The sequence below is a fragment of the Vicugna pacos genome, chromosome 6 (genome assembly GCF_048564905.1).
Source record: "Vicugna pacos chromosome 6, VicPac4, whole genome shotgun sequence".
In the NCBI taxonomy this organism is placed as follows: domain Eukaryota; kingdom Metazoa; phylum Chordata; class Mammalia; order Artiodactyla; family Camelidae; genus Vicugna; species Vicugna pacos.
The window spans coordinates 76125903-76151912 of NC_132992.1; the positions used below are offsets into that span (position 1 = coordinate 76125903).

At 34.8% G+C, this 26010-nt stretch overlaps 1 protein-coding gene across 10 annotated transcripts in view; it reads right to left on the minus strand.

The window, feature by feature from the left end:
* Window positions 1-26010, minus strand: part of CEP128 (centrosomal protein 128) — a 359486-nt gene that overhangs the window by 181446 nt on the left and 152030 nt on the right. For all 10 annotated transcript variants that reach the window (XM_072963536.1, XM_072963534.1, XM_072963531.1 and 7 more), the window contains one exon: window positions 15921-16113. In XM_072963536.1, coding sequence (XP_072819637.1) covers window positions 15921-16113 — 193 coding nt within the window. The remainder of the gene's footprint in view (window positions 1-15920; window positions 16114-26010) is intronic.

Here is a 26010-nt window from a genome sequence, read left to right on the forward strand (position 1 = left end):
CCTGGGGAAGAAGTTAAAAGAGTAATAGAATGAAGATCAGTTTAAAGTTTAAAAAATTAACCAATAGAAAAAGGTTTTGCATGCAGAAGCCTCAGGAGAAAGCACAGGCATCCATCCCAGCTCATCCCAGATGTCAAAGAAAGTAACTCTCCGCCAGAAAGTACATTTTAAGTATCTGTTCCACAGACCCCAAACAGAAGGGGGAAAGCAGCACAGGTACACATTTCTAAGGGAGCCGTGTGAAAAGTATTAGTACTGATTTCAAATCAAAAGGGCATAAAGATATTCTAAATTCTTATCAACTGTATTCTTAATGTATTTAAGTCAAAGTTTTTTAATTTTCTCTTAATAACTGATAGATTATTTCTCTGACTGGATTAAGAGAAGGGCCAAAAAAAAGTAATAATTTTTAGATTTAAAGCAGAAAATTAGTATGAACATATATGCAGAACAGTATAAATGCAGTAGGCCAGAATTTTTACTTTGATTTCCAACTGAAACGTAACCACACTTTAGTTTTTTTCTCTTTCAAATAGTTTACTTTTTGAGAATTTTTACGTGAATGTTGCTTGAAAACAGGGAGTTTCATTGAAATTGACTTGCCTTCTCCTCCCTTAATGAACACTGTTATAAGCATATTTAGTAAAATATTATGGGAATTAGTATGTTTAGAGAATATCCCCAAAGATGTATTACACACAGAAGCCATTTTCTCTTCACTGTACTATCCTAAAAAACATTTTAACCTCACCATGAACAAAGATACAAATACTAAAGTGAACTCATCAGAGGCCCCGTAGATACAGAACAAGAGGCCATGTCACCTAGATACATACGTCTGTGAAATGTTCACATTAAGTAGCCAGAGCCGCGAAGAACTTCCTTAAATGAGAGCTCACAATTTCAGGTGAAAGAAGGATAAGAGAACTAACTTCTATGATTATTTATTTATAATCATTAGCATTTCATTGCAGCTAAATCATACTACACAGATGTCTCCCCTTCTAAAGAGATTTGAAGAAAGAACTCCTTCTAAGTGCCATAAACATTTTAGTTTCTAGTAACCCCACAGAATCAAAAACTTCTTACATTTTAGCTAAATCCTTCCAGCTACAGGTTACACCTTTTCTCAAGATGAAAGTTCAAAAAAAAAAAAAGAAAGTTCTACAGAGAGATGGTGGTGATGGTTGCACAACAACATGAAGGTACTAAATGCCACTGAACTGTACATTTTAAGTAGTTTAAGTTGTAAATTTTGTGATGTATATTTTACCACAATAAAAATATAAATAAATGAACCACTAGTGGACTAATGGATCTAGGCACTTAGCATCAGTGGCTGCTAATACCACAAAGAAGAAACAACCAGACATTTGTGAGCTTCTTAGGGAAAGCACCACCACCACCTATTAGTTTGGCCAAAAATATCGAGCATGCATGTGAGATCAAGACTTGAGATACAGCTATCAATTTACAGAAAATACAGAAGGCAGGGAAACAAGTTAAACCGTACCATAGTGATGCAATCAACAAAACGGAGACTAAGAAATTTTGGGGAACAAACAACAAATTTTCTCTGCAAAAAAATCTGCAAGAGGTAAAAAGGGATGGAAGGAAACCTATAGTTTAAAAGATTTTAAAGACATATTAACTAATCATAATGTGCGGAGTTATCATAATTTAAAAAAAAAGATTTTTAAAAAATATGACCTTTATGAGATAACTGTGGTCTTAACCAATGACTGGATATTTGATGCTACCAGGAGTTATTGCTGAAATTATTAGTTGTGATAATGATATTGTGAGTTAAGTTTTAAAAAAGGAAGGGGGCGATTGTCTTTTGATGGCATTGGTTATTTATGTATAGACAGACACATTTATCCGTAACTGTGAACTGAATAAAAATACCAAATATACACATATATGAGCTTGAGAGAATTATATTAATTATAATTAGTGTATATATAGTCAATTTATAAAAGATTGAGAAATAAATTTGGAAATAATTATACACTTTAAAAAAAAGATGAAAGTGCTTCCTTGTTGAGGTGTGTTGAGTCGTTCTACACACAGAATAGAAGAAGGCAGAGAGACATTAACTTGAGGGCAACTGCTGATAACACTGCCAGACTCAGCTGAGGTTCGAGTGACTCACTTAGGGAGGAAAGGAAGGAAGAAACTGTGAATCATAAATTGGATAGACACCTATCCTGACCCTAGTGAATTTTGAAAGCTTTGAAGAGAGTCAAATTTCTCATGATCATGGAAGTATTAGTCAGAACGGTTCTTAGAAATAGTTGTTCCATTGGACTTAAGTAGGATGGATTTGAAAACTAACTGATTGTCCTGAAAACCATAGCATCTTTTAATCCTTCTGAATTTTAAAAACAAACCAGAAAGGTATGATCTAGGGTGATTGATTAGGAAGTAGACAACACTTATGTGGTGGAGGCACACACAAGAGTTTTGAACTTAGTTCCCTACTAATGGGAGACAAAGGTACTACACCATATTAGCATCAAATGGGTCTGAGGCTTGAAGTTCCTATGAGCTACTCAAGAAAGTATGAGCTATCACATGCTAAAAGGGCATGAAAGAAAATCCTGGGAATATTACAGCTATCACAACTAAGCAACAATTGACTTTTTTTTTCTAGAAAATCATTTCTAGTTGTTTAGTCATTATGGTAGACAAAAACAGTGAACTTGTGACATAGCAATTTTCTTTCTAACATTCTTAATAAAAACTTGATCTCTTCACCACTTCAATGAACAGATCTCAAAAAAGTCATGACAGGTTGTTTCCAATTTGAAGGCCTATTGAAGCTAACTGAAGAGTGCTGGTCCATTCTGATTTGTGATACGGTAGTAGGAACACAAGCTTGAGTTTCACAAAGTCCTCTTCTATCTGTAATTCACTGTCCCATCTAGTGAGAAACAACCTACCCCCACTGCTTCCGAGACCCAGCTGCCTGCCTGTAAAACAGAATTGATAACCTCACATGGTTGTTTCAAAGACAAAATGAGGTAACACATCTAAAAACCTGACCATTAGCAATCCTTCAAGAAATGCTAGCTTCCTCTATTCCCTGAAGGTCATCTCAAAGACAACAGGATGAACAGTTGAAAATAAAGATCCAACATCACTTCATCACAGTAGGGGACTGTGGTGAAGAGTCTTTTCAAAGTGTGACGTGGTTAAGAAATGAATTTTAAATATGAAGAGTATGAGGTCAACAGTTTCTGTAAGAAATAAAGCAAAACTGTCATCTCTCATAGTTGATGTGACAGAACGATTCATCTAAACTAGGAAAGAGAACGTGTGCATCAAAGTCGTTCCAATTACTATTAGGAAGAACTTGAAGGACTTCACTCTGGAAAGATAAAAAGGAGGATTTGTTTTTATTGCTGATTATCCTACTTTCAAAAGATACAGTGAAAACAGCTTAGTTAATAAAGGACATCATCAGAATAGTTTGGTGGGACAATTCTGAGTATTGTGCAGTACCTCATGTTTGTTTCTGTGCCTTGAAGAAGCAGAAGGAGGAATAAATCAATATTCCTGATTGGTAGAACAGACCTAAGTGTCTAGAATAGATATGGTAAGGGGATATGGTGTCTGATGAAGACACCATAATAAATGGGATTAAAAAGGCAAGAGGGTAACGCTATCCATCCACCCACTTGCCCACGTATCCACACACACACAATAAGTATGTTTATTTCCTGTTTAAATATAAAACATGGTACCAGATGCAATGGGAAGACAAGAGTCTATAAAATAAGAGGTTGAAACCTAACATAAAAAGATATACACACAGATACTCATAGGAAAAGGCAGTAAATGCCAACTGTCATGGAAATTATATCCAAAAGTTTTAATAGTAATGGGCTGGTAAAAGGAAAAATGTTCCTAGTAAGGTAACAAGGATAGTTTTCATAGAAAGAGAGAGAAAAATAATGGAGCTCCTGTAAGAGTTTGAACACTATTTGTTCAGCATTGAGAAAGTCACAGGAGGTGTCTGAGCTGAGGCGTCATGGGCTCAAAGCTGTGTTTAATGAAGATTCATCTGGCAGAACTGATTACAACAGCATTTGTGTGTGTGCATGTGTGTTTTCGCCGATTAAATACTGGGTGAAGGTCAATTATGGGATGTGGTGCAAGTAATTTATTATAAAAAATATAAAATCAAAGTTTGAGAATGATTTACTTTTTTGCAGTAATCTAAGCATATTCAAGGTTATTCCTAAAAGATGTTATCCTTACCAAAAGCTTATTAAATAGCAGAGAAATGGATGGAGGATAGCTGGGACCCAGTGAATGGTGTGAAGCTGAACACACCCATGCAGTGTGTCTGCCTGGGGAAGTCAAGAAGATCTTGTAAATAAGAAGCTTCTGCAATCCTTGAAGATATGAAGAAATAAAGAGCTAAATAAGACACAGTAGTAAAATGCACAGGGAGGAGCAGATATGTGAGAAACCACCAAGAACACTTCGTAAAGTCTCTAGTTGCAGGGGACAAGGAAGTGGGAGAAAGCAATCTTTCCTTCAAATCTGAAGTGTAAGGATAGGTTTTAAATGCTCTCAGAAATGTTTTAAAATTAATAAATTAAATTTTTCCTTGGTGTTTCAAATTGAAATTTCGTAGCTATGAGGCAATATAAGCTTTATATACAATATGTTGCCATCCACTGTTTTTAACTATTTCCATTTTAAATTTCATGGCATACATATGTTTCTTTTCAGCAACCACATCTGGATACCAACTTAATCAACAATAAAGAATAATTAAAGTTCAAATACTTAGGCAAGAATTCAACCATAAATTGAAGCTTAATATCTACCAAAGGTGCACCAGTCACTTGAAAATTGAGTTCACTGTAGGGATAGAAATAATTTTATTAAACCTCCTGGGTGTATAGCTTTAGGTCAGCCACACTGTTGGCACTTTCTGTTGGAACTTCAATTTCCTTATCTTAGTATGTTCCCACTTCATGCCTTCCACAAACACTGTTGCCTTTGCTGGGACAACTCTGCCACCATCCTTTGCCTGGCTAAGGCCTACTCAGACTTAGGTTCCCCATACGTAACACTTTCTAAGGAAATCCTGTCATCTCCATCTCCCTCACTACCTACTGCACAAAATCAGAGACCCCATAGGATCTTACTGCAAAGCCTGTACTCTTATATCCAAGGCCAAGTTCTCCACCAAGCACAGTAGGCACAGCGTCTGTAGCCAATGAAAATGTTCTCATTTTATCATAAAACCGGAAGAAAAAAATAAATATAATAATGAATATATAACAATAAATCTACCCTGGATTATATTCACCTTCATACCAAAGTAGTCAGAAAAAAATTTTTTTTTGGAGGAAGGAAGCCCCATGAAGGCTCAAGTGCCTAAGGGCCACAAAAGTCATCATGTGTACTTAGTTTGTAGTATTTCTACGAAGAAAAAAAACCCTGATTGTTTTTGTTTTTTTGAAAGCTGGATGATAGTACTTATGTGGGGATTACTGAAATAATAAATTGCTTAAAGCATTTAAACAGTATCAGGCACACATCAATAAAGATTAGTTCTCATTACTATCTCATCATTAACTGGAGACACTTTGGTACATCACCTGTAGTAAGAGCAATACAACACATTCCTCTTGAATTTAGTTTTCAGAATAAGTTAGTTTCTCAGGAGGAGTTTCTGTGTCCCCTTTAATTAATTAAGATAAAGAACCATGTGACCCAACGTGCATCCCACTTAGATGTCAGAAAACTCACCTACATTAAACGATAAGCCACAATGATTGCTCCCAGCTGCCAGGGACATGACTTCTCTGTTTCCTAATTTTTTTCTGTGATTTTATTTTTTTTCAATTTCCTTCCATGTGCATTTTAATATTTTGCTATAACTCAAAGTGGGAGAAGAATAACATTTTAAAGTAGGACTACAAATGAACAAAGGCCTTTCAACAGCCTAAACTAATAAAGACTATCTGCATTTCAGTCTCATTCACGACCCACTGACTTCTCCGACTGTAACTACCATATTTAAATGCAGAGTACCAAATAAGTATACAGAGGTGTAAGGAAATGATATTCATTTTGAAAATACCACATTTCACATATTTTAACAACTGTCTCAGTGCATTTTAAAGTTAATTTTAGTAAACTGAAAGCAATACACGTATTGTTTAACTTTCTGACAAATATCCAAAGAGCACATGTACCCAAAGAGGTTCAAGTAGGCTGAAGAATTACTTGACATAAAGAGAACCGAGAACCAAGTGACAGAGAAAGTATTAAAAATCTCTTAATTTTAGATTTATTGGTGTATTATTTGCTATGTATGCCATAACAATATACAGATGTAGTGCCTTAGAATAATGCAAATTTATTATGTTAACAATTCTGTCTGTTAGAAGTCCTACAGGGGTCCTACTGGGCTAAAATCATGATGTCAGCAAGGCTGCACTCCTTTCTAGAGGCTCCAGGGAAGAATCAACTTCCTTGCTTTTTCCAGCTTCTTAGACGCCACCCACATTCCTTGGCTTGCAGCCCTCCTCCTCCATCTTCAAAGCCATCAACAGTATGTTGAGTCTTTCTCACATTAGATCTCTCTGAATTCCTTTTCTGCTTCCTCTTTCACTTTTTAGAACACTTATGATTACAACTGGCCTAAACAGATAATCCAGGATAACCTCCTTTCCTCTAAATGCTTATTTGAACACAGCTACAAAATCTCTTTTGGCATATAATGTAACATATTAACAGGTTCTGGGGATTAGGATACAGACATCTTTGGGGGAGGTGGGCTCCATTATTCTGCCGACCACAATAATAACTATTATATACACAACAAAGTAGAACAGGAGGGTTAACTTAAGAGGACTCAAACACAGCAAAGATATGCTTTGAATTTAATGAAAGCTATTTACTGACCTAAAATTTTATCTTATTTTTCTCCCTGAATATGCTCATGATTCAAACTCAAGTAGACCAGCTTTGGTGTCCTATGAAACCACAGAAAATAATCCAGTTAATCTATTAGAGAATCAAACAAGAAAATCTAAGAACTCATTTATATAATATATTTAACATTTCTGGATTTTCCAGAATATATTCCATAACACATGAATACATTCAACAATTTAGAAAAGAAAAAATGTAAACTTTAAATATCTGAACTCTCCATTCAATTAATACTTCTATTGCCAACTAAGTATGTTACAAAAGATACTAAACATATTTGTCTCCAAAATTAAGTTTAGCCAATAGAAGTAGAATAAGCATTAGGCCCACTAAACAGATGGGCAAGTGGGTGGAGATATTTATAGCTAACTGAAGAATAATTAGTCATAACTTGCTATTGTGAATTTATTAAATAACAATATGAATGTTGATTACATATTCAATCAAAGTTGACACCTGCAGAGATCTGTGCATCAGGAGCTCCAGGCCTGTCACCAATTTATTCAGTGCTAGCCCTCGAAACATTTAACCAATGGGTTTAATTTCAATCCCTACTGAACTGCTGGTCTGGCTGGATTTCAAAATCACTACATACAACACATGAGAAATAAAATTACTGTAATGAAATGAAACATACATAAGCAATAACACAGATTAAGATTAAAACAAAATTCTGACTTGATTCAAACAGTAAACATAGTTTAAAATAAAACACATTGTTTCTCAACTGGTTTTTGAAAATAACTATGAAGAAAGCCTGAAAATAAATGAGGGAAGATATAATTTCACATGAAACAAAATAATAGTTCAATGAGTTTAAATAATTTCCTCAATTAAAATAATCTTTCATTATCTCTAATGATCAACATCACTGAACCGAACAAACTGGTGAAATGTAAAATAAAGTACTAAACAGAATTTTAAAAATTAACTAGAATCCAAATAACTTACATTACACTTAGAGACTATCCCATAAATTAACTCAGAATGTTTCATTTCACTCTAACATGCAATAGAAAAAATTGGTTCTCCTTGTTGCTGGGCTAGACAACAAGGATTAGCATTTATATAAGATGTATGATTGCCAAATATTCTTTCAATGAGACAAACCGAAAAACCTCTTGAAACGAGGTGAGGAATAAGTAATAGATTAATGGGTAAGTAGTGTGAAAACTAAACCAATAAATAAATAGTGTACACACAAACTAAAAATGACCTAGCCTCATCTTTACCTGGCCTTGGAAAGATGTGAGAAAAGATGCCTTCAGTTCAAAAGTCCCTCCCTTGTTTCTGTCCCACAAATGAATTCTAAGAAATTATCCTCTGTTCTGCCATCACCACTCCAAAAGTGGTACTGAGATGTAGAAGCAGAGCAAGGAAAAACAGAGAAATCAGCTGAAAGGAGTTTCTCAGAACACTAGCAACAGTGAAACCAAAGGAAAACTCAAATTTTAAAAGCTGAGATCAGTACTGGCAGAGACAAATCAGACACATGAGAACTTTTGGAAATGCACAGCATTTTTCAGAGTCAGTGCCTTTAACAGCACAGCAATTTTAGAAAACTGAAAATAATGGAGTCATATGTCTGTTACACAGTAGAAATACTTGCCCTCAGATTCTTCTGTAAGGCCAGCATAATGAGTGTTAGTGTATCAGCTTCATCACTAAGCTAACTCTACGCCCTGGGTATCAATCTGATGACAAGTGTTATCCTCTTGATATTTTGCCAAAAATTATAGTTCTGAGACATGCGCTACAGACTGGCTTAAACTCACAGGCTTCTAGAAAAGCAGGTCTCTCAGTGTCTAAAATGGCAAATCCAGTAACTATCTCTCATTCCTTCCATCTTTTTCTCCAAACAAGTATTGAGCTTATCCAACGCAAAGATTATTTAAATTCGATCACAAGTGTTGAGGAGCTAACAGTCAAAATAAGGAAACCGTTAAAAAAAAATTACTGTGATAAGTGAAACTGCCAAAAATAGTAGTATATTCAAAGTGCTAAAAAGGTATGGAAGGAGAAATGCCTAACTCTCAGCCTTGTTCTTTCCAAGATTCATTTTTCCACGTTTACTTTTGACTCCATTCACTCTCATATCTTCTGGGGTCCAGCTATACCAATTAACTTTTCTTTCACCTGTTCAACTTCTCCCACTCCTGGATCCTTTTACTCCACATTTATAATCATGCTTAAGTTTTGTCTATGATCAGTAGCAAATAGAAAATAACACTCTAAAAGTCACATTCATTCTACCATTAAGGACTGATACAACTTTAGGTACATAAACAAAGTTTTAATACCGTTTATTTCTTTGGTATTCAGGTATTTAGTATCTTTTTTCACACGTTATCCCAGACATGTGGGGAGCTAACTCAAATCACAGTTCAGAGTAGGCATAAAATGATTACTAACAATGTTAGAGTGTCCCTTAAATGAATCAGGAAGCTCTTAGAAAATACTGTCACAAAATGAATAAAAACATAGGTTAAATACTTCTACTGTAAAATGTAATAGATAACTGAAATATTAGGAAGACAAATATTGTTATCTAACCCTGGAGTGTCTTAACAAATCGTAAACCACTCTGAGTAAATTACTTAACTTCTGCCAAATATTTGCTGATTTGCCTTTTGATTATGCAGAACTCATTTTGGTTATGCAGAGTCCATTGTGAATTTTTTCACCACTAAACATAATTACAGCTCCCCTATTAACTATGACCCTTTAATGTTCTTTCATTCATTCACTCATTTAGCAAATATCTGACATATCTACTATATGTCAGGTTCTTTCTAACCACTGTGGTATATAATATTGAAAAAAAACAAAAATCAGTACCTCACTATGCTCTACACCATAGACAAACACAACATTGTAAATCAACTTATACTTCAATAAATAAATAAATAAATAATCAGTCAATCAATCAATCACGACCCTCACGGCACCTCCATTCTAGTGGATACATTCCACTAAACACATTTCTCAATTTTGTGTCTTCCCAAAAATCACTGAGGCAAGAAACAAGATATTTCTGACCCAGAACAGTCCTCTGAATCTTTGTCACAGCCACAATCATGGTTAAGATAAGATAAGATAAGACTTAAAACTGCTGAACTGGAAAAAGAAAAAAAATGTGGGGCAATGATGCACCTTTTCTCCACTGCCCACTTCTTGGCTAAGGCACAAGTGCTAATCAAAAATAATCAAATGAACAACCTGAGCAAAACTACTACTTTCTGAAGTAGCTGAAGACCTATTTCCCTTCTTTCACATTCTGTTAGTACTTTCTCTCCCTTTTACTCAGAAAAAGCAACTCCCTAACAAAGAGGACTTGACAATGGCCTATTTCAACAATACATGTACATTCCCAATAAGTGATATATGACAGGAAAGGCCAAACTCGAGAAGCCTGAAACTACAGCGCATGCTGCTGAGAATTACTATCCTTCTAGACATTTTATCTAACATAGCATCAGAGTAGTAAAGAACTGATAAGATCCCAGCTAATTCAACAAAGCCAAATGTGTGTAACACCTACTTAAAACTAGAAATTGAGTAAGAAGACAAAATTTCATCTTTAAGGGAAAGGAATTTAAGAGTCTACATCAATTTCTAATTACGCCAGGAAGAAAAATTATGTACACTAAATAGTCACAGTCACAATCGTAAAGCGCCTGGAAAACAAAGATGGGTCCTTTGTTTAATTAAGAGTTCATAATTTCAGTTTAAGGAAAAATATGTAAGAAAATTGCCTGCTATATTTGTTCATAATAATTTGCATTTCGTAAGTAAGAATGGAACTAAATCATACTACATAGATACCCCTCCTTGTGGAGACCTTTGAAAAAGGAAATCCTTCCAATTTGCACATAAATTTTAGATTTTAGTAATCTGCATAGTTTCAAAGCATGTATTCTTACAGAGGAATACTGGCACTTACAGGAGCAGTGGGTTATCACAATATTAAGAAGGTAGGCAGCAGTTGGTTTAGTAAGAAATTATTAAAAATAACTACTTAAACAAATTAAAATATCATACCTAAATCCTCCCAGCTGCATTTTACATTTCTTTACTCTTGTCTTTGTTGCCATTCATAACAATGAAGAATTCTTAAGTCAATAGTTACTAAACTTCTGAGAGGTCCATGACATTAACTTCTCAATAGATATTCTCTCCTTTTAGAACACTCCCGTCCCAACCTACAGGCTTAAAATAGCCCAGGAAACACAAGACAACTCAGATTTACAAATCTGGCAGCACTCACTGATAGAAACTCCTTGTACATGGGCCTTGGTTAACCTGGCACATGTCGCTAAATATGATATAAAATCAAACTAAAAATATTTGTGAAGAGAATAGAAGTTCCAATGAATAGGAAGTTTCTCCATCATGTTTCACTTATAAATAGGTTAACCTTGTTCTACCTAACAGACAAGCTCATAAGATGGTGAAGGAAATCAAGTATAAGTTTCCATAATAGTTAACTTTGATACTTCAGAAATATCTAAATTTTATCATTAGTTAATTTTATCATCAGTCCTTTACCTCTTCTATGTATACCATTGTAAGCAAATGCTAAAATATGCAAGAAGAGATCACTAAGCAGACGACTGCTGGAAAGAAACTTTCCTCCTCCTCTCGTATAGAAATCCTGCTGCATTCTCCAAGATTTAAATAAAAAGATACGTCGCACAAAAAACCTCCCTATTTGGGCCTCAACAGAAGTAATCAATACTTCCCTTTTCACCAGGAACATCTGCTAATATTTCAGGTAATGTATTTATTTCATTCTACTTCTTAATAAATATAGTTATAAGTATGCAACTACAACAGCCTTTGCTTGGTCTTCATTATTTACATTAAGTCTTTATTATTTCTGAATCATCAGATAGCACCTAACACATCTTATACCTAATACATCTTAATTTTATAAGGCAGGAAATTACATCATTTCTCTGTTACAAAAGTTTGTGTCTTCCTGAGACTATTTTTTATGATTTTAAGAAATAGATGAAAATAGGATCCTTCATTCTCTCCCACCAAATCAGCCCCTACTTCCTGACTCTCCAATTTCTCCCAATGGCAAAACCACTAAGACCTCAGAATATCCTGTGAGTCTTCCCTCTCATTCACCTACACTGTTCAGTCTTTCACTAATTTCTCCACAAAAGCTTTTGCATCTCTTGTCATTACCAGTGTCCTCCTTCAGTTCCTCTTTTGTGTCTACTGAGACCATTACAACAGGCTCCTAACAAGATGCATTTCCACAATCAATACTAAGATGGGCTCTAATAACAGTTTCAAAACATTTGGGGGGGAAAAAAATCACTCACAAACACACAAACTCCAAGTAATCATTGAATACTGTAACAATCCTCTATCAGTTATTGATAGAAGAAGACAAAATCAGTAGGGATACAGAAATCACCAGGAACATTGAACATTGTGAAATCACTTAGCATAAGTGACATTTACAGAATATTTCACACAAATGCAGAACATAACTAATTTTCAAGTGCATATAGACAATTCACTAAGATAGACCACACCTAGGGCCAAAAAACAAGTGTCAGTAAAGAATCAAAATCATGAAGAGTGTACTCTATGACCGCAAGGGTCCTAAGTTAGAAATCAATAATAAGATATCTAGAAAAGTCTCTACATAATTGGGAAATTAAGTAGTACACTTCTAAAATACACATAGGTTGAAGAAAAGAATCACAGGGAAATATTTTCTAATTCTAAGTGATAAAAGACAACATAGCAAAATTTGTGGAATATGTTCAAAGTATTCCTAAGATGGAAATTTATAACTTTAAATGACTATATCAAGAAAGAAAAGTATTAAAATAAAGCCTCCAACTTAAGAATCCATAAGAACAAATGATAAACAAAATAAGTAAAAGAAAGGAAATAAGAGGAAATAAGAGCAGATGTCAATAAAACATTAAAAAGACAAATAGAAAAAAATTTAAATTCAAAGATTGTTTTCATGAATATTAATAAAGTTAATAAAGCCCTCAGAAAGAAGTATAAAGAACAGAACAGAGAAAACAGATTATCAATATCAGGAATATAATAAGAGGCATCAGTACAGATCTCACAGAAACTAAAAGAATTTAAAAGGGAATACTATGGAAAAATTTAAGCCAATAAATTTGACAACTTCAATGAAACAGAAAAATATCTTGAACGGCACATATTAACAAAGCTCAGACTCAAGAAAAAGTAGAAATTCTGAATAGCTGTATATCTATTGAAGAATTTGAATTTGAAATTAAAAACCTTCCCAAAATGAAAACTACAGGCACAGAAGGCGGCATTGATGAATTTTACCCTACACTTCAAAAGAAATACAAACTTGACACAATTGCTTCCAAAAATTAAAAGGGAAAACACAACTCATTTTAAGAGGTCATCATTACACTAACATCCAAACCTGATAAAGACACTACAAGAAAAGAAGCTGTAGGCTAATATTCCTCATGAACACAAATGCAAAAATTCTTAACTACTACTAAAACGTATCCAGCCATATGTAAAAGGAAAAATACATTTTGACAAAGTAGAGTTTATCCCAGGAATACAAGGTTAGTTTGATATGTACTGAAGGTCCCAACCAGTTGATTAAGACAAGGGAAAGGGAAAGAAAGAAGAAGCAAAACTGTCTTTATTTGGAGATAACAAGATTAAGCATAAGGAAAGATAGTATAACTCATCAGTGAGCTTAAGGTTACACAAGTTTAACAACAAAAATATCAACCATCTTTCTATATACTAGAAGAGAATGTTGGAAATTCAAATTTTAAAATGTTATGTTATACAATATCATAAAATTTTCTTAAAAATTAGGAATAAACCTTAAAAAGATGTGTAAGACCTGTTTGTTGAAAACTATAAATTGTGCATGAGAAAAGTTAAAGACAACCTAAATAGATGGGTAGATACACCAGTTCATGGATTGGAAAGACTCAACATTAAGATGTCCATCCTCAAGTTAATCTATACATTCAACATAATCCTATCAAAACACCAGTAGATTATTTTTTTAAAAACTGACAAGCTGATTCTAAGATGAATAAAGGAATTCAAGTGCTCTATAGATAATAAGGCAAGCAATAAATTTTTATTAAACTCAAAAAGTAGAAATAAAAACAATCATCTTGAGAGATTACAAATTACAGTTTATCTTCTGAAGCTTTTATGAAAAAGCTTTAGAAGTGGTAGAAAATATAAAGTGATCCTCAGTCTTATAATTATCTAAGTGCACAGATATTTGGTTCTTTTGGACTTCCTCCCACTGATAGTTTCATGATATTATAATACACAAGAACACAGTCCTTATGCAAAGAAATGATTTACAGGGTGACAATACTGATAATATTCACTAAAAGAAAACTGGGTTTGTGATTTAGTGTTAATGTGAATAGACTACAACATATTACATGTACAGAGATCATATAGTATTTTATCTATCAGTTCCACAAATAGATTCTATTGTAATGTCGTTAAAAAAAGGAGTGCATCCTCTGACTTTTACTACTGGCACCATTTATATCTTTCAATTGTACTAAAGCAACAATTCTCAAAGGGTATTTGGGGACAACCCAAGACCCCTTAATAATAATATTAAAATGTTAGTTGTATTTTCACGTTCAATTTCTCATGAATGTGAAGTGTGGTTTTTCCAAGGGTTCCATGACATGTAATATAACAACAGAGTAGATGCAGAAGCAAAAGGAAAATGCAACTGTCATTTTTTAAGACAGCAATTAAAGAGATTTACAAAAGTTCAAACAACAATGCCACTTCAATTTTTTTGTTCTGAAAAACAGTTAAATTTCATTAATTTTTATGTTAGTATGTAATAGGTTTATAATTATTATTTTAAAGGAATAAGTATTTTCAAATATTCATTTTAATTTTTAATATGGTAGATACTGATCTACTTAATGTACATTAATAAAAGCTCTGAGTTCTCAAAACCTTTCAGAATATAAAATGATCTTGATACCAAAAAAAATTGAGAATTAGTGTAGTACAGTAATAAACAATTTTAAGTGGTACATGTAGAAAGAATAATGCTGATCACTAAAACAGAAAACAAAGAAGTTATTTAAAAAAGAATTATCGTATGTTAATGTTTGGTTTTTCCTAGTGGGACACTACATGACACCTCTTTCTGGTTCTTAAACTTAAAAAGTTCAGCAAGAGAAAAAGACTGAAGGCCAACACAACATGAAATACACATAGGATTCCCATACATGATCTGTTTCCCTTCTCCCACCATATGCATCCCTAGTAGAACCGAACAGAAAGGTAATTCTCCAAGACTCTTGTCTAACTTTTAAGCATTGCCTACATATTAAACATACTGAACTCTGCCCCATGCTTCTCCTAAACTTGCCTTCCCTTACTGTTTTCCCTATTGTGTTTATAACCTTATATATTACATTATTTATTTACCACATTTATTTTCTGTTACCCCATTCAATATAATGTAAGCTAAACAAGAGCAAGATTTTTTTCTGCTTTATTGACTGATATATCCTCAGCACCTTTAATAGTGCCTAAGACAAAAGAGGCACACAATAAACGTTTGTTGAATGAATTAATGGATATTCTACTGAAGAGAAATATGAATTTTGGCATTTTCTCAGGGAAGAACAGAGATAACTTACCAAATTAGCACTTGCAAAATGGCCAAGAGGCACAAATGCTATGTACACAGGAGGAACACAGTAGCTGAAGAAGCAGTTCTCAGGAAGAAACAGCTTTTTCCTCTAGAGCCGGAAATGAAGATAAGGAGACAAGAGACAAGGAAAGGACAGGGATGTGGAAATTCTGTGGTTCGAACTGGAGGCGAGAGAAATAGATTTGTTTTTCTAATCCTAGGATCCCACGAGTATAAGAAAAGAAAAGAAAAAAAAGAGTAAGAGCAGCTAACACACCTCTCTTCTCCTGATGTATTTCCTCCAGAAGCTGCTCCTGTCTTTCGATCTGTTCGAAGAGACACTGGAGCTCGGACTCCTTGTTTTCGGTCACATTCCTGAGCTGCTGTCTGCACAGCATCAGCTGGTGCCGTAGACTTTTCTCGCTGTTTTCTCTCTCTTTCAACTCCTCGCAGAGCCACTGAAGTTTAGTCTAAAAACATGACATTTAAATCTAATTTTTAAAAAATCTAGAAAACAGTAGCATTTCAAAGCATGAGAAAGTCATGGAAAATCTGAACAAATGTAGACAATAACTAACAACCTTAAACAAAATTTTAAAATACTCAATGTTTTAATTTGCATAATGGTTTATGTCAGCTAAAAGCTGGTATAGAATTGATTTTTTTTCAGATTTTCATAAAACAACTGATATACTCTATCATCTTTGGAAAGGCAATACTACAGAAGAGTTTGGCCCACTAAACTTCCAGTTGTAATACAATTAGCCCCCTAATTTGATATATAAGGCAGTTTATTATAAGCATTTGAAAATCAAAACACTCCATAATAGACCTACAAACTCATTATAAAAGGGAGTTTTATTTCAGAGATTTAAAAAAAAAGGATAAAATTCCTAGTTTTGGTTTCTAAAAATGCACATCCCTAATTGTCCAGCTAATCAAGTAGAAAGAGTCTCTACCGTATGAGGGAGATAAAAATCAGCATTTGTCTACATTTAAAAGCCTAGGAAATTTATTCGAAGCAACTCTCTTCTTCATGGACTTTAATCTCACCAACTCTAATATCTGGATATTTAAAACAGGGATGAGAAAAAAATCTTTCTTCCACCTTCAATAGAACAGGATTTCAGTCAGGTCTCAGGATCTTCTCAACCGAGACTACCCTCCAATTTCTAGTTGATTTTAAATCATCTAAATAAACAGTCTTCACTTCAGTAAGAAGCAAAACAGGGGAAGTGGTGAACCAGAAGGGAAAATTAGGTTAAGCTAAGGGACAATTTCTCTGAAAAGCACTCATCCATAAGCAAGAAAGTTCTAGGCCTCAAGAAGTCTAGAAAGTTCTTACAACATGCAACAGTATATTAAAAGCCACCGTGACAGAAATATTTAGACCATGTGGAAGCAGGGTTGGGATATGGCCCCTAGACTGTAGGCTCTCCATGTACATCAGCTTTCAAACTTCCCCAGAAATGAAAGAGGCATGGTTCCTCTGGTCAGAAGGTCTGTCTAACAGATGGTAACTCTGTGACATATAACAAATACTGTCATTAGTCAAATTATGCACAAATTATACAATAATATTGTAAAACAGCCAATGTATAATATGTTGGGTGAATATGCTGGGTAAAGGAAAATAAAAATTATGCTTGTAAAGGCAAAACTGGGATCACATTTATTAATATAAACTCTCATCAAAAGAGGGACTTTATAGAAGTTCCACTTCCAGGATGATGGCATGAGGCATTGGGTGGAACTGCTCTTCAGTGAAATACTTATAACTGCTGAAAATTACAATTTAAAAAAATTCAAGTCTCTAGAAATTGTCCTAGGTAATATATCAAATGAAGAAATACTTATTCAAGAAATATTGAGCCTCATTAAGAACAGCAGAGATCTATGGCACTTGAGCCTCACTGACTCCCACCCTACCTTCCAGAAGGGCATTGCCAAGACGGGGCTCCACCTTCCCCAAGTTTATAATCAAGGTATATGATATTGTGACATAATAATAAAGATATCTGGTCTTTGTCTCTGGTTCCCGGCAGAGAGCTCCTAAAGCCCTTGGAATTTCCACAGTGATAGAAGTGTCCTTTGTGATTCCTAACAAACCCTTTGGATCACATGAGCTTATATAAACGAGGTGGTATAGGGTAGGGCCTCCAGGTAGCCTCAGAATGGGGCTGGTGATTAGAGAGTTGGAACTTTTTGTTGTACCTGCCAACCTCTAAGAAGGGGGATGGGGGACACCAGGAGAGGACCAGAGATTAAGCTCTATAAAAACCCTTGAACAATGAGATCTGATGAGCTTCCAAGTTGGTGAATACATCTACATGCCAGGAGCATGATGCATCCAAAATTCCACAGGGACAGAAGCCCCTGCGCTCAGGACACTTTGAGACCTTGCCCTATGTACCTCTTCATCTGGCTGTTCATTTGTACCCTTTATAATATAGTAGAAATGGTAAGTCAAGTATTTCCCTGAGGTCTGTGAGCCATTATAGCAAATAACTGAACTAGGGGAGGGGGGTTGGTATGAGAGCCCCAATTTGTAGTCAGGTCAGATAGAAATGGAGGCAAACTGGGAACCCAATACTTGCGACTGGCATCTGAAGTGAGGGGCAGTCTTGTGGGACTGAGCTCTTAAACTCTGGGTAGTTAGTGTCAGAGCTAAATTAAATTGTAGGGCACCCAGTTGGTGACTGCAAAAAAATTGAAAAATTACTTGATGTGGAAAATTTACACATTTGGAGTCAGAAGTGTGGGTAGAAATAGATCTTAATAGTAGGTATTTTACAGGAAGGGCAGATCACTAAGATTTTCCATCTTCATAGCTCTGATTTGTGTGAGCTAAATTCCTGGTAGCTGCAACAGCAATATTGGGAATTCCCTCCTCTACCAACTTCCCACTAATAAGGTGGCCACTCTACCCAGAATAGCCCAAAAAAAGACGTTAAAAAATAAGAACAAAGTTAGAGGACTAACTCTTACCCATTTCAAACTTTACTACAAAGCTATAGTAATCATAACTGTGTTACCGGCACAAGGGTAGACATACAGATCGATGAAACAGAATTAAGAGTCCAGAAATAAACCTATACATATATCGTCAATTGACTTTCAACAAGGGTGCCAAAACAATTTGATGAGAAAAGAATAGTCTTTTTAACCAGTAGTGTTGGGACAACTGAATAGTCAGACGTAAAAGAATCAAGTTGGACCTATACTTCATATCATATAAAAAAAATTAACTCAAAATGAACCAAACAGCTAAATGTAAGATCCAAAAACATAAGACTCCTAGAAGAAAAACAGCAGAAGTCTTTGTAATGTTGGTTTGGCTATCATTTCTTAGACATGACACTAAAAGCATAAGCGACCAAAGAAAAAAAGTTGATAAATTGGACTTAATCAAAATTTAAAACATTATGCTTCTATGGTCACCATCCACAAGGTGAAAATATTTATAGACCATATATCTGAGAAAGGACCTGTATCTAGGACATGTAAAGAACTCAAACAATAAATAAAAAGATAATGAATTAAGCAAAAGATCAAAATAGACATTTATCTAGAGAAGATAAACAAATGGCCAATAACCCCATGAAAAGATGCTTAACAGCATTAGCTACTAGGAAAATGCAAATCAAAACCACAGTAAGATTCCATTTCACACCCAGCAGGACAGCTAAAATCAAAAAGACAGAGATGACAACAACTGTTAGTTTGTATGTAGAGAAATTAAAATTCTAATACTAACAGTAGGAATGTACAACAGTGCAGCCACTTTGGAAAACAATCTGCACTTTCTTCCAAAGCTTAAACATAGTTATTATCTAACCCAGCAATTCTTTCCTAGATATGCACCTAAGAGAAATGAAAACACATTCACCCAAAAACCTGTACTCAAATGTTCACAGCAGCATTATTCACAATAGCCAAGAAATGAAAATAATCCAAATGAACATCAACTGGTAAATGAATGAATAAGCTGTGGTTTATCTATACAACAGACAGTCATTTAGTGAGAAGAAGTAATGATACATGCTATAACACAGATGAGCCTTGGTAACATTCTGCTAAATGAAAGAAGCCAGTCAAAAAGGACAACATATTACATGATTCATTTCATATGAAATGTCCAGAATAGATATATCTATAGAGATAAAAGCAGATTACTTGTTGACTAGGACTATGGGGAAGGTGGGATAAGCAGATAAGGATATGACGGCCAAATGGTCCAGATTTTCTTTTTGGAGTAATGAAGATGTTCTAAAATTTATCTGTAGTGATAGCTGCATATTTCTGTGAAGATATTAAAAACTACTGAATAATACACTCTAAATATGTGAGTTGTATGGTATGTGTACTATATCTCAATTTGGCTGTTATTTCACAACTATAAAAAAAAAAGGAAAGGAGGAAATAAGAGAAGATAGATAAATAAAGCTAAAATTAAACCTCCCCACAGAGACGAGACCTGGCTTTAGTACTTGCTATACAATTCACAGGCCTCTGTCTTGCTTGAATGTCACTAAATAAATAAGGGAAGTTCCCAACTTAAACTAAACTATGGACTTCCAATTAGGATTGCAGAAATGTAATTAAGCCTGCTTCATTTCCCAATATCTACTTTGAAATGCTTATGCAAATAAAAGAGAAAAAAACGTCCACGGCAAAGGAAAAACAGAAAACATGGTTAATTCTGCCATATAAAAGGAGCATTTTCTACTATCACTTTCTACTAACGCACTTAGGGAAAAAACAAGGTCAGGGTGATATACCACCATCGCCATCTAGCCACAGTATGAGAGACAAGGAGGTGAACTGGACCATTCTTTAGAAAGTATACTTTCTGTACAGAGTGGAGCACACACTGGAGGCTGGAAAGCAAGAGACTGATACAATATTCCAATCAAGTAAAAATGGCAAGGATTGGACCAAAGTGTACATATTTGAGACTTAAATGTGAGGAGTAAGAGAAAATAAGGAATCAGTAATCATGGCCAGTTTTTAACTTAAGAAAACCAAAAAAGGAAACCTAGAAGAAGCAAAGACTAAGTGTTAAGTTTACATTAGGATGAAATATACTGAAGCTGTTAAGACCAAAAGACACAGAAGTACGGATGACTAATGGATATAGAGATCTACAGCTCAAGAGATGAATGAGAGATAAAAAAAAACTAAAGAATACAGAGCATAAAGGAAGTCAAAGGCATAGGAATAGATAAAATAGCCCATGAAGAATGTCTAAGAGATAACAAGAGAGTTTAGAAGAGATGAACACGAGAGAAATTTAAAAATAAAACTGAGACGTAGCTGGAGAGGCAGGAGGAAAATACAAGCGTCTCGGTGCTAGAATCTCAGAGGAAGAAAATCCTGCAGCAAGCTAGGTACCCTCAATGCCGGAGACTGTCAAGAGGAAGGCACAGGTATTCTTAGTAATTTTAAAAATATACATTTTTGTAAAAAATAACTGCAGCTCAGCCCATCAAACCAAAATAGGACTGAAAACATGAACACCAAACTGTTTATGGTGATTATGCCTTCATGGCTACTCAAGATGAGCATAACATTCAAATTATATTCTCCATACTGCTATATTTACTACTGTTTATTTCTCCTTTTAGCTATGTTAGTTTTTGCTTTAAATATTTAGGTGCTCCAATGCTGAGCCAACAAACATTTACAATTATTCTCTCTTCTTGTATTGATCCCTTTATAATGACATTCTTTGTCTCTTTTTATCTTTTCTTTTTTTCTTTTTTTTTGTAAAGAGACAGCACCTTGTATTTAAGTAATGAAACAGAAAAAGAGAATGGTATTCTGAAAATAAAAAAATCCAAAATTCTTTTTAGTATTACTATATTAAGAAAGCTTAAAGAACATTCAAGAGTAACACGTTTAGGATCTGATTCCTATCAATTCAAATTATAAAAAGTACAACCACAAAGAAGAAGGGCTGAAAAGTATGCACACATGCCAGCCCTGTATCTCTGTGCCACACAGGCACGGTCCTAAACAGCAGCTTTCAGATGCCAGTTCCCCCCAGGATTAGTCTGAGGTCAGGTATTACTTAATACTATCACAAGTAATTAGGCATTAGAATATTAAATCGATTTATTAGCCTGATGGAGACAGTTACCACCTTTCAACTGAGAATAAAATGAAATGACCTTGATATACAGAAGAAACACACACATGCAAGATGAAATCTAGAAGAGATTAACCTGAAGGAATGAACCTGAAAAAATCAAACATGGACTGGTAAAAGGTACAAGGCTCACAGTTGACCGTAAGAATCCTTGTGAGAAAAAAGTAAAAGAAGTTAGATTATTCAACCTGTTACGAATAGGAAGATCAACTGTAAGAGGACCATGTCATTATTAGATAACATTACAGCAATTAATTGCACTGGTTTACATCAGAGACAGCAAATGTTAATACTAAAGTTGCTAGTAGAAAACATCAATACAAGTACACAGAAAGTATGTCCTCTTACATTTTTCTTAAGAAGTGCCATTCATTCAGGCTACTACGTTAGTATTTTACCATTTTGAACCATACATTGATACAAGATACATATCTACTTCTCTTAACTCTATTTTAAGAAAAATAACAGGCGAGCTTTTTTTTATAAAGATAAAATGCAAATAATACCTTTTTCATATCGAGAGTCAATAGAAAATGATGGGGATTACGTCAAAGGATAGTCAACTATATTAAGAAAGCTTAATGAACATTTAAAAGCAACACATTTAGGACCTGAACATTATCAACGTGGATTATAAAAATGCAACCACACACACACCCAAAGAAAAAGGCTGAAAGGCCATCCCTTCTACTGTGGTCACATCCATGATTCTTCATCTTAACTCTAATAGTTTTCCACCATATGAGAATGAAACTCTAGTGATATCAGATATTCTGATGTATCAAAAGAAAAATAAATCTCATGCTGTAATAATGAAATAACTTGATTTTTTAAAAATGTTCATCACCAATTCAATTTTTCAAAACCCATGTGGTCCAAACAAAATGAGTCCCTGGGGATCACCAGCTTCAATCATCCAGTTTAATCTGCTGTTTCCCAGGGATTTAACTGCAAATTTAGAAAATAACTTCATATTTCCCTTTTCTCAATGCTTTTCTACTTATTCCATCCCAATCTTTGGCCTGTGTTCACTACTGTTGCTAAGAGATGATGATGGAAAAACAATAATTCTATTTTTCATAACAATAATTCTGCTGATTCTGATAAAAACAAAAAAAATCAAAAAATTATCTGAAATAAAGCATTAATCAGGTTTGATCTGTGTTATGAACTTAATTATATCCCCCCTCAAAATCATATGTTGAAGCCCTAACCCTCGGTGTGACTGTATTTGGAGACAAGGCTTTAGGGAAATAAAGATTAAATGAGGCCATAAGAGTAAGGCCCTAGTCCTATAGGGCTGGTGTCCTTATAAGCAGGGGAAGAGATATTCTTTGACTCCCAGACTTCAACTCTCCCAGCCATACCCCTAGTCTACTATCCGCTGGCCCCACATGGAGAGAGGCTACTTACAAGACAGGGAGAAGACTCATCAGAAACCACCTTTGCCCTGGTACGTTGATCTTGGACTTCTAGGCTCCAAAACTGTGAGAAAATAAATGTCTGTTGTGTAAGCCACCCAGTCTGCGGTATTTTATTATGGCAACCCCAGCAGACTAACACAGTACAACCTAGAGCTTCAGGGTATTCCTATGAAGCCTTTATTCCATTGCCACACAAAATTAAAAACAGGTTATAGTTACATGCTTGTTATGAACTGAATAAATATGCAGAATCTATTATTTATCCTACAAAACAAAATATCAATTTATGGAGATTTAATCAACCAGTAATCAATTATGAGAATCAGCGTTTGTTAGAGAAACACCCAGCACCTTTCATTAAGTGTCTTACAGAAACAGCTTGGAACACAGTTAGGAATAACTTTGCCAATTCAAACAATAATTAGCTGACAAGGCTATTAATCACAGTGCAAACGCCGTTCTATTAACCACTCACAGGAGCATCTTACAGATTATATAACAGGATCACTTATTAAATTACATCAACAAGTACTGCTAAATAAACCATAGTAGAGAAAGAATTTCTACATAAGGTAGTTTTTTACCTTCCTATTTGACAGCTTGCAATTAGGTGGGGCTATAAGTACCTAGCAAAACAATCAAAATGCTCTTTATAATCTGTGAGAATCCTCTGGTGAGATTTAGTGGGATAATATACCAAAAGTCAAGAAGGAATGACTCAAAGCTAAACACCAAGGAAAACAGAAAATTTGAACGAAAAGATCATAATTGATAGTTAGCAATAATAATAGGACCCATAATTTTGCTGCTTTTAATTACTCTGCTTCCTTTCTTCCTTTGCCAAAACTCTAAAAACAATTTTGAGACGAAACGACTGGGTAAGAACCAAAGATAAAGAAAGAGGATGGCAATTTTTCAGAACATGGCAACATTTTAGAATGTGCTGGACCGACAGAACAAGAATTATACCAAAACTACAAAATTCAAATTTAAATCAACCTCGAAATGTAATTATTATCTCAATGATACTTTCTCCACTTTTCTACTTAGTTATGAATATAACCAGGAAGAACTATCTCCAAAATAAGAGCACATACTAAAAAATACAAAATATTTCCTCCAGTTAAACTGAATGTGTTCCCTGTACACAACCTAAAGTATGTTTCCAACACATGAATCAAATGCCTGAGTTCTTGTATCACATTTTGGTATCTACAGCAGAAGGATAAAATACTGGCTGATAATTTGCATTCTTCAACAAGAATTAAATACGCTGGGTCTAATATTTCTCACACAATGGCTAATTTTCAAAATCCACATATTCATAAGTGTAAGGCTTATATTCAAGTGTAGATTACACAATCAGTGGAAACAATGGCAAAGAGTTCAGACCCAGCTTCTAAACTCTTCTCAGTAACTAAGTAGCTTTATATCCTTAGGTAAAATTCAAAACTTCCAGGACCTCTTTCTCAGCTACAAAATAAGGAAGAAACCATATGATCTCTAAAGCTGCCTCAGTTATAACACTCCAAAAACAGTAGGGAAGAACAAATGCTTGTCAACATGTAGAACACATTATACTATAAAAAGTGTGACTCTTTGGGATTATATCAAATAGGAAAATCCCCTTGGATTTGGAAGCATATTTCTTACATATAAATCTTAAAATTTAAAGTTCTGATCAAATAAAACCAGTATTTGAGAATTCATATATTTACTAAATTTGAATCTGCTTGTTACTCATTGCTATTATTTAAGCTGAGGACGTAACCTGAGTAGGAAAATGCAGCACGTTCAATTAATCACTCTTTTAAAAAAATATTTATTGATGCTTTAGTCAATCATTGTGGTAATTGCAAAAAATGCAATGAGAAACAGGAAAGAAACAGGTCTCCCTCATTAAGCTTATAGACTAAAGAAACAGGAAAAGAGTAAATGGGAATTTCAATACAGTCGAATAAAGGCCAAAAAGGAAAAGATTGTCACATAAATACATTTTTGTGCATCTTGAGGGAATAATAGCAGCGGATTCCCAGAACTAAATGTAAACAACAGAGCACTGGGGCTCCTGCCTTGTGCTCAAGAGCAGCTGACACCAGCTTTCCTTTTACTCGCTGTCGTCAAAGGATAACTTAAGGTCTGGGATCAAGAGTGATGCTCGCTAGTATTGTGGTTCCTCCCGAGAGTGAGTGCCTGCTGGCTCTAGATTTGATCAGTTGTCCCTATTTTCTCACTGCAAGTGACTCTGTTACTCCTCACTTCTTTCCATGATTTGAACCTAAACTCTGATCTGTACCTTTGTCCCTGCTTCTCTTTGGGCCTTCCTGTCCAGATGGAACTTTCTGGATATCAATTCCTATGTTGGAAACTCTTCCAATACTTCTACAAGCTTGCCTACATAGGCCTGCATGCCTGCCTATTCTGATACCAACCTTTGATGGGTCTTCTAGTTTGAATGGAAAATCCTGGACATCTCCTTCTCCATCTGCCTCTGACATAATACTAAACATCACTTGCATATTGTCACCAAAATATTTCTTCAGTCTGTCCCTTCCTCTGAATCTCTACAACTTCCTAAATTCAAACTTTCACCCTACCTCAGCCAGAGACCTGGGTCTCAACCGAAGACCTCCTAACTGCTCTTGCTGCCTTTGGTCTTCCCACCTCTCATCTACCTTTCACATCACTAGCAGTGATGCTTCTAAAATAAGACTATGAGCATATCACTCTCCGTTTCAAAACTCCTTCATGGTTCCCTACTAAAAGCAGAGCTGACCCAAGCTTTTCACACA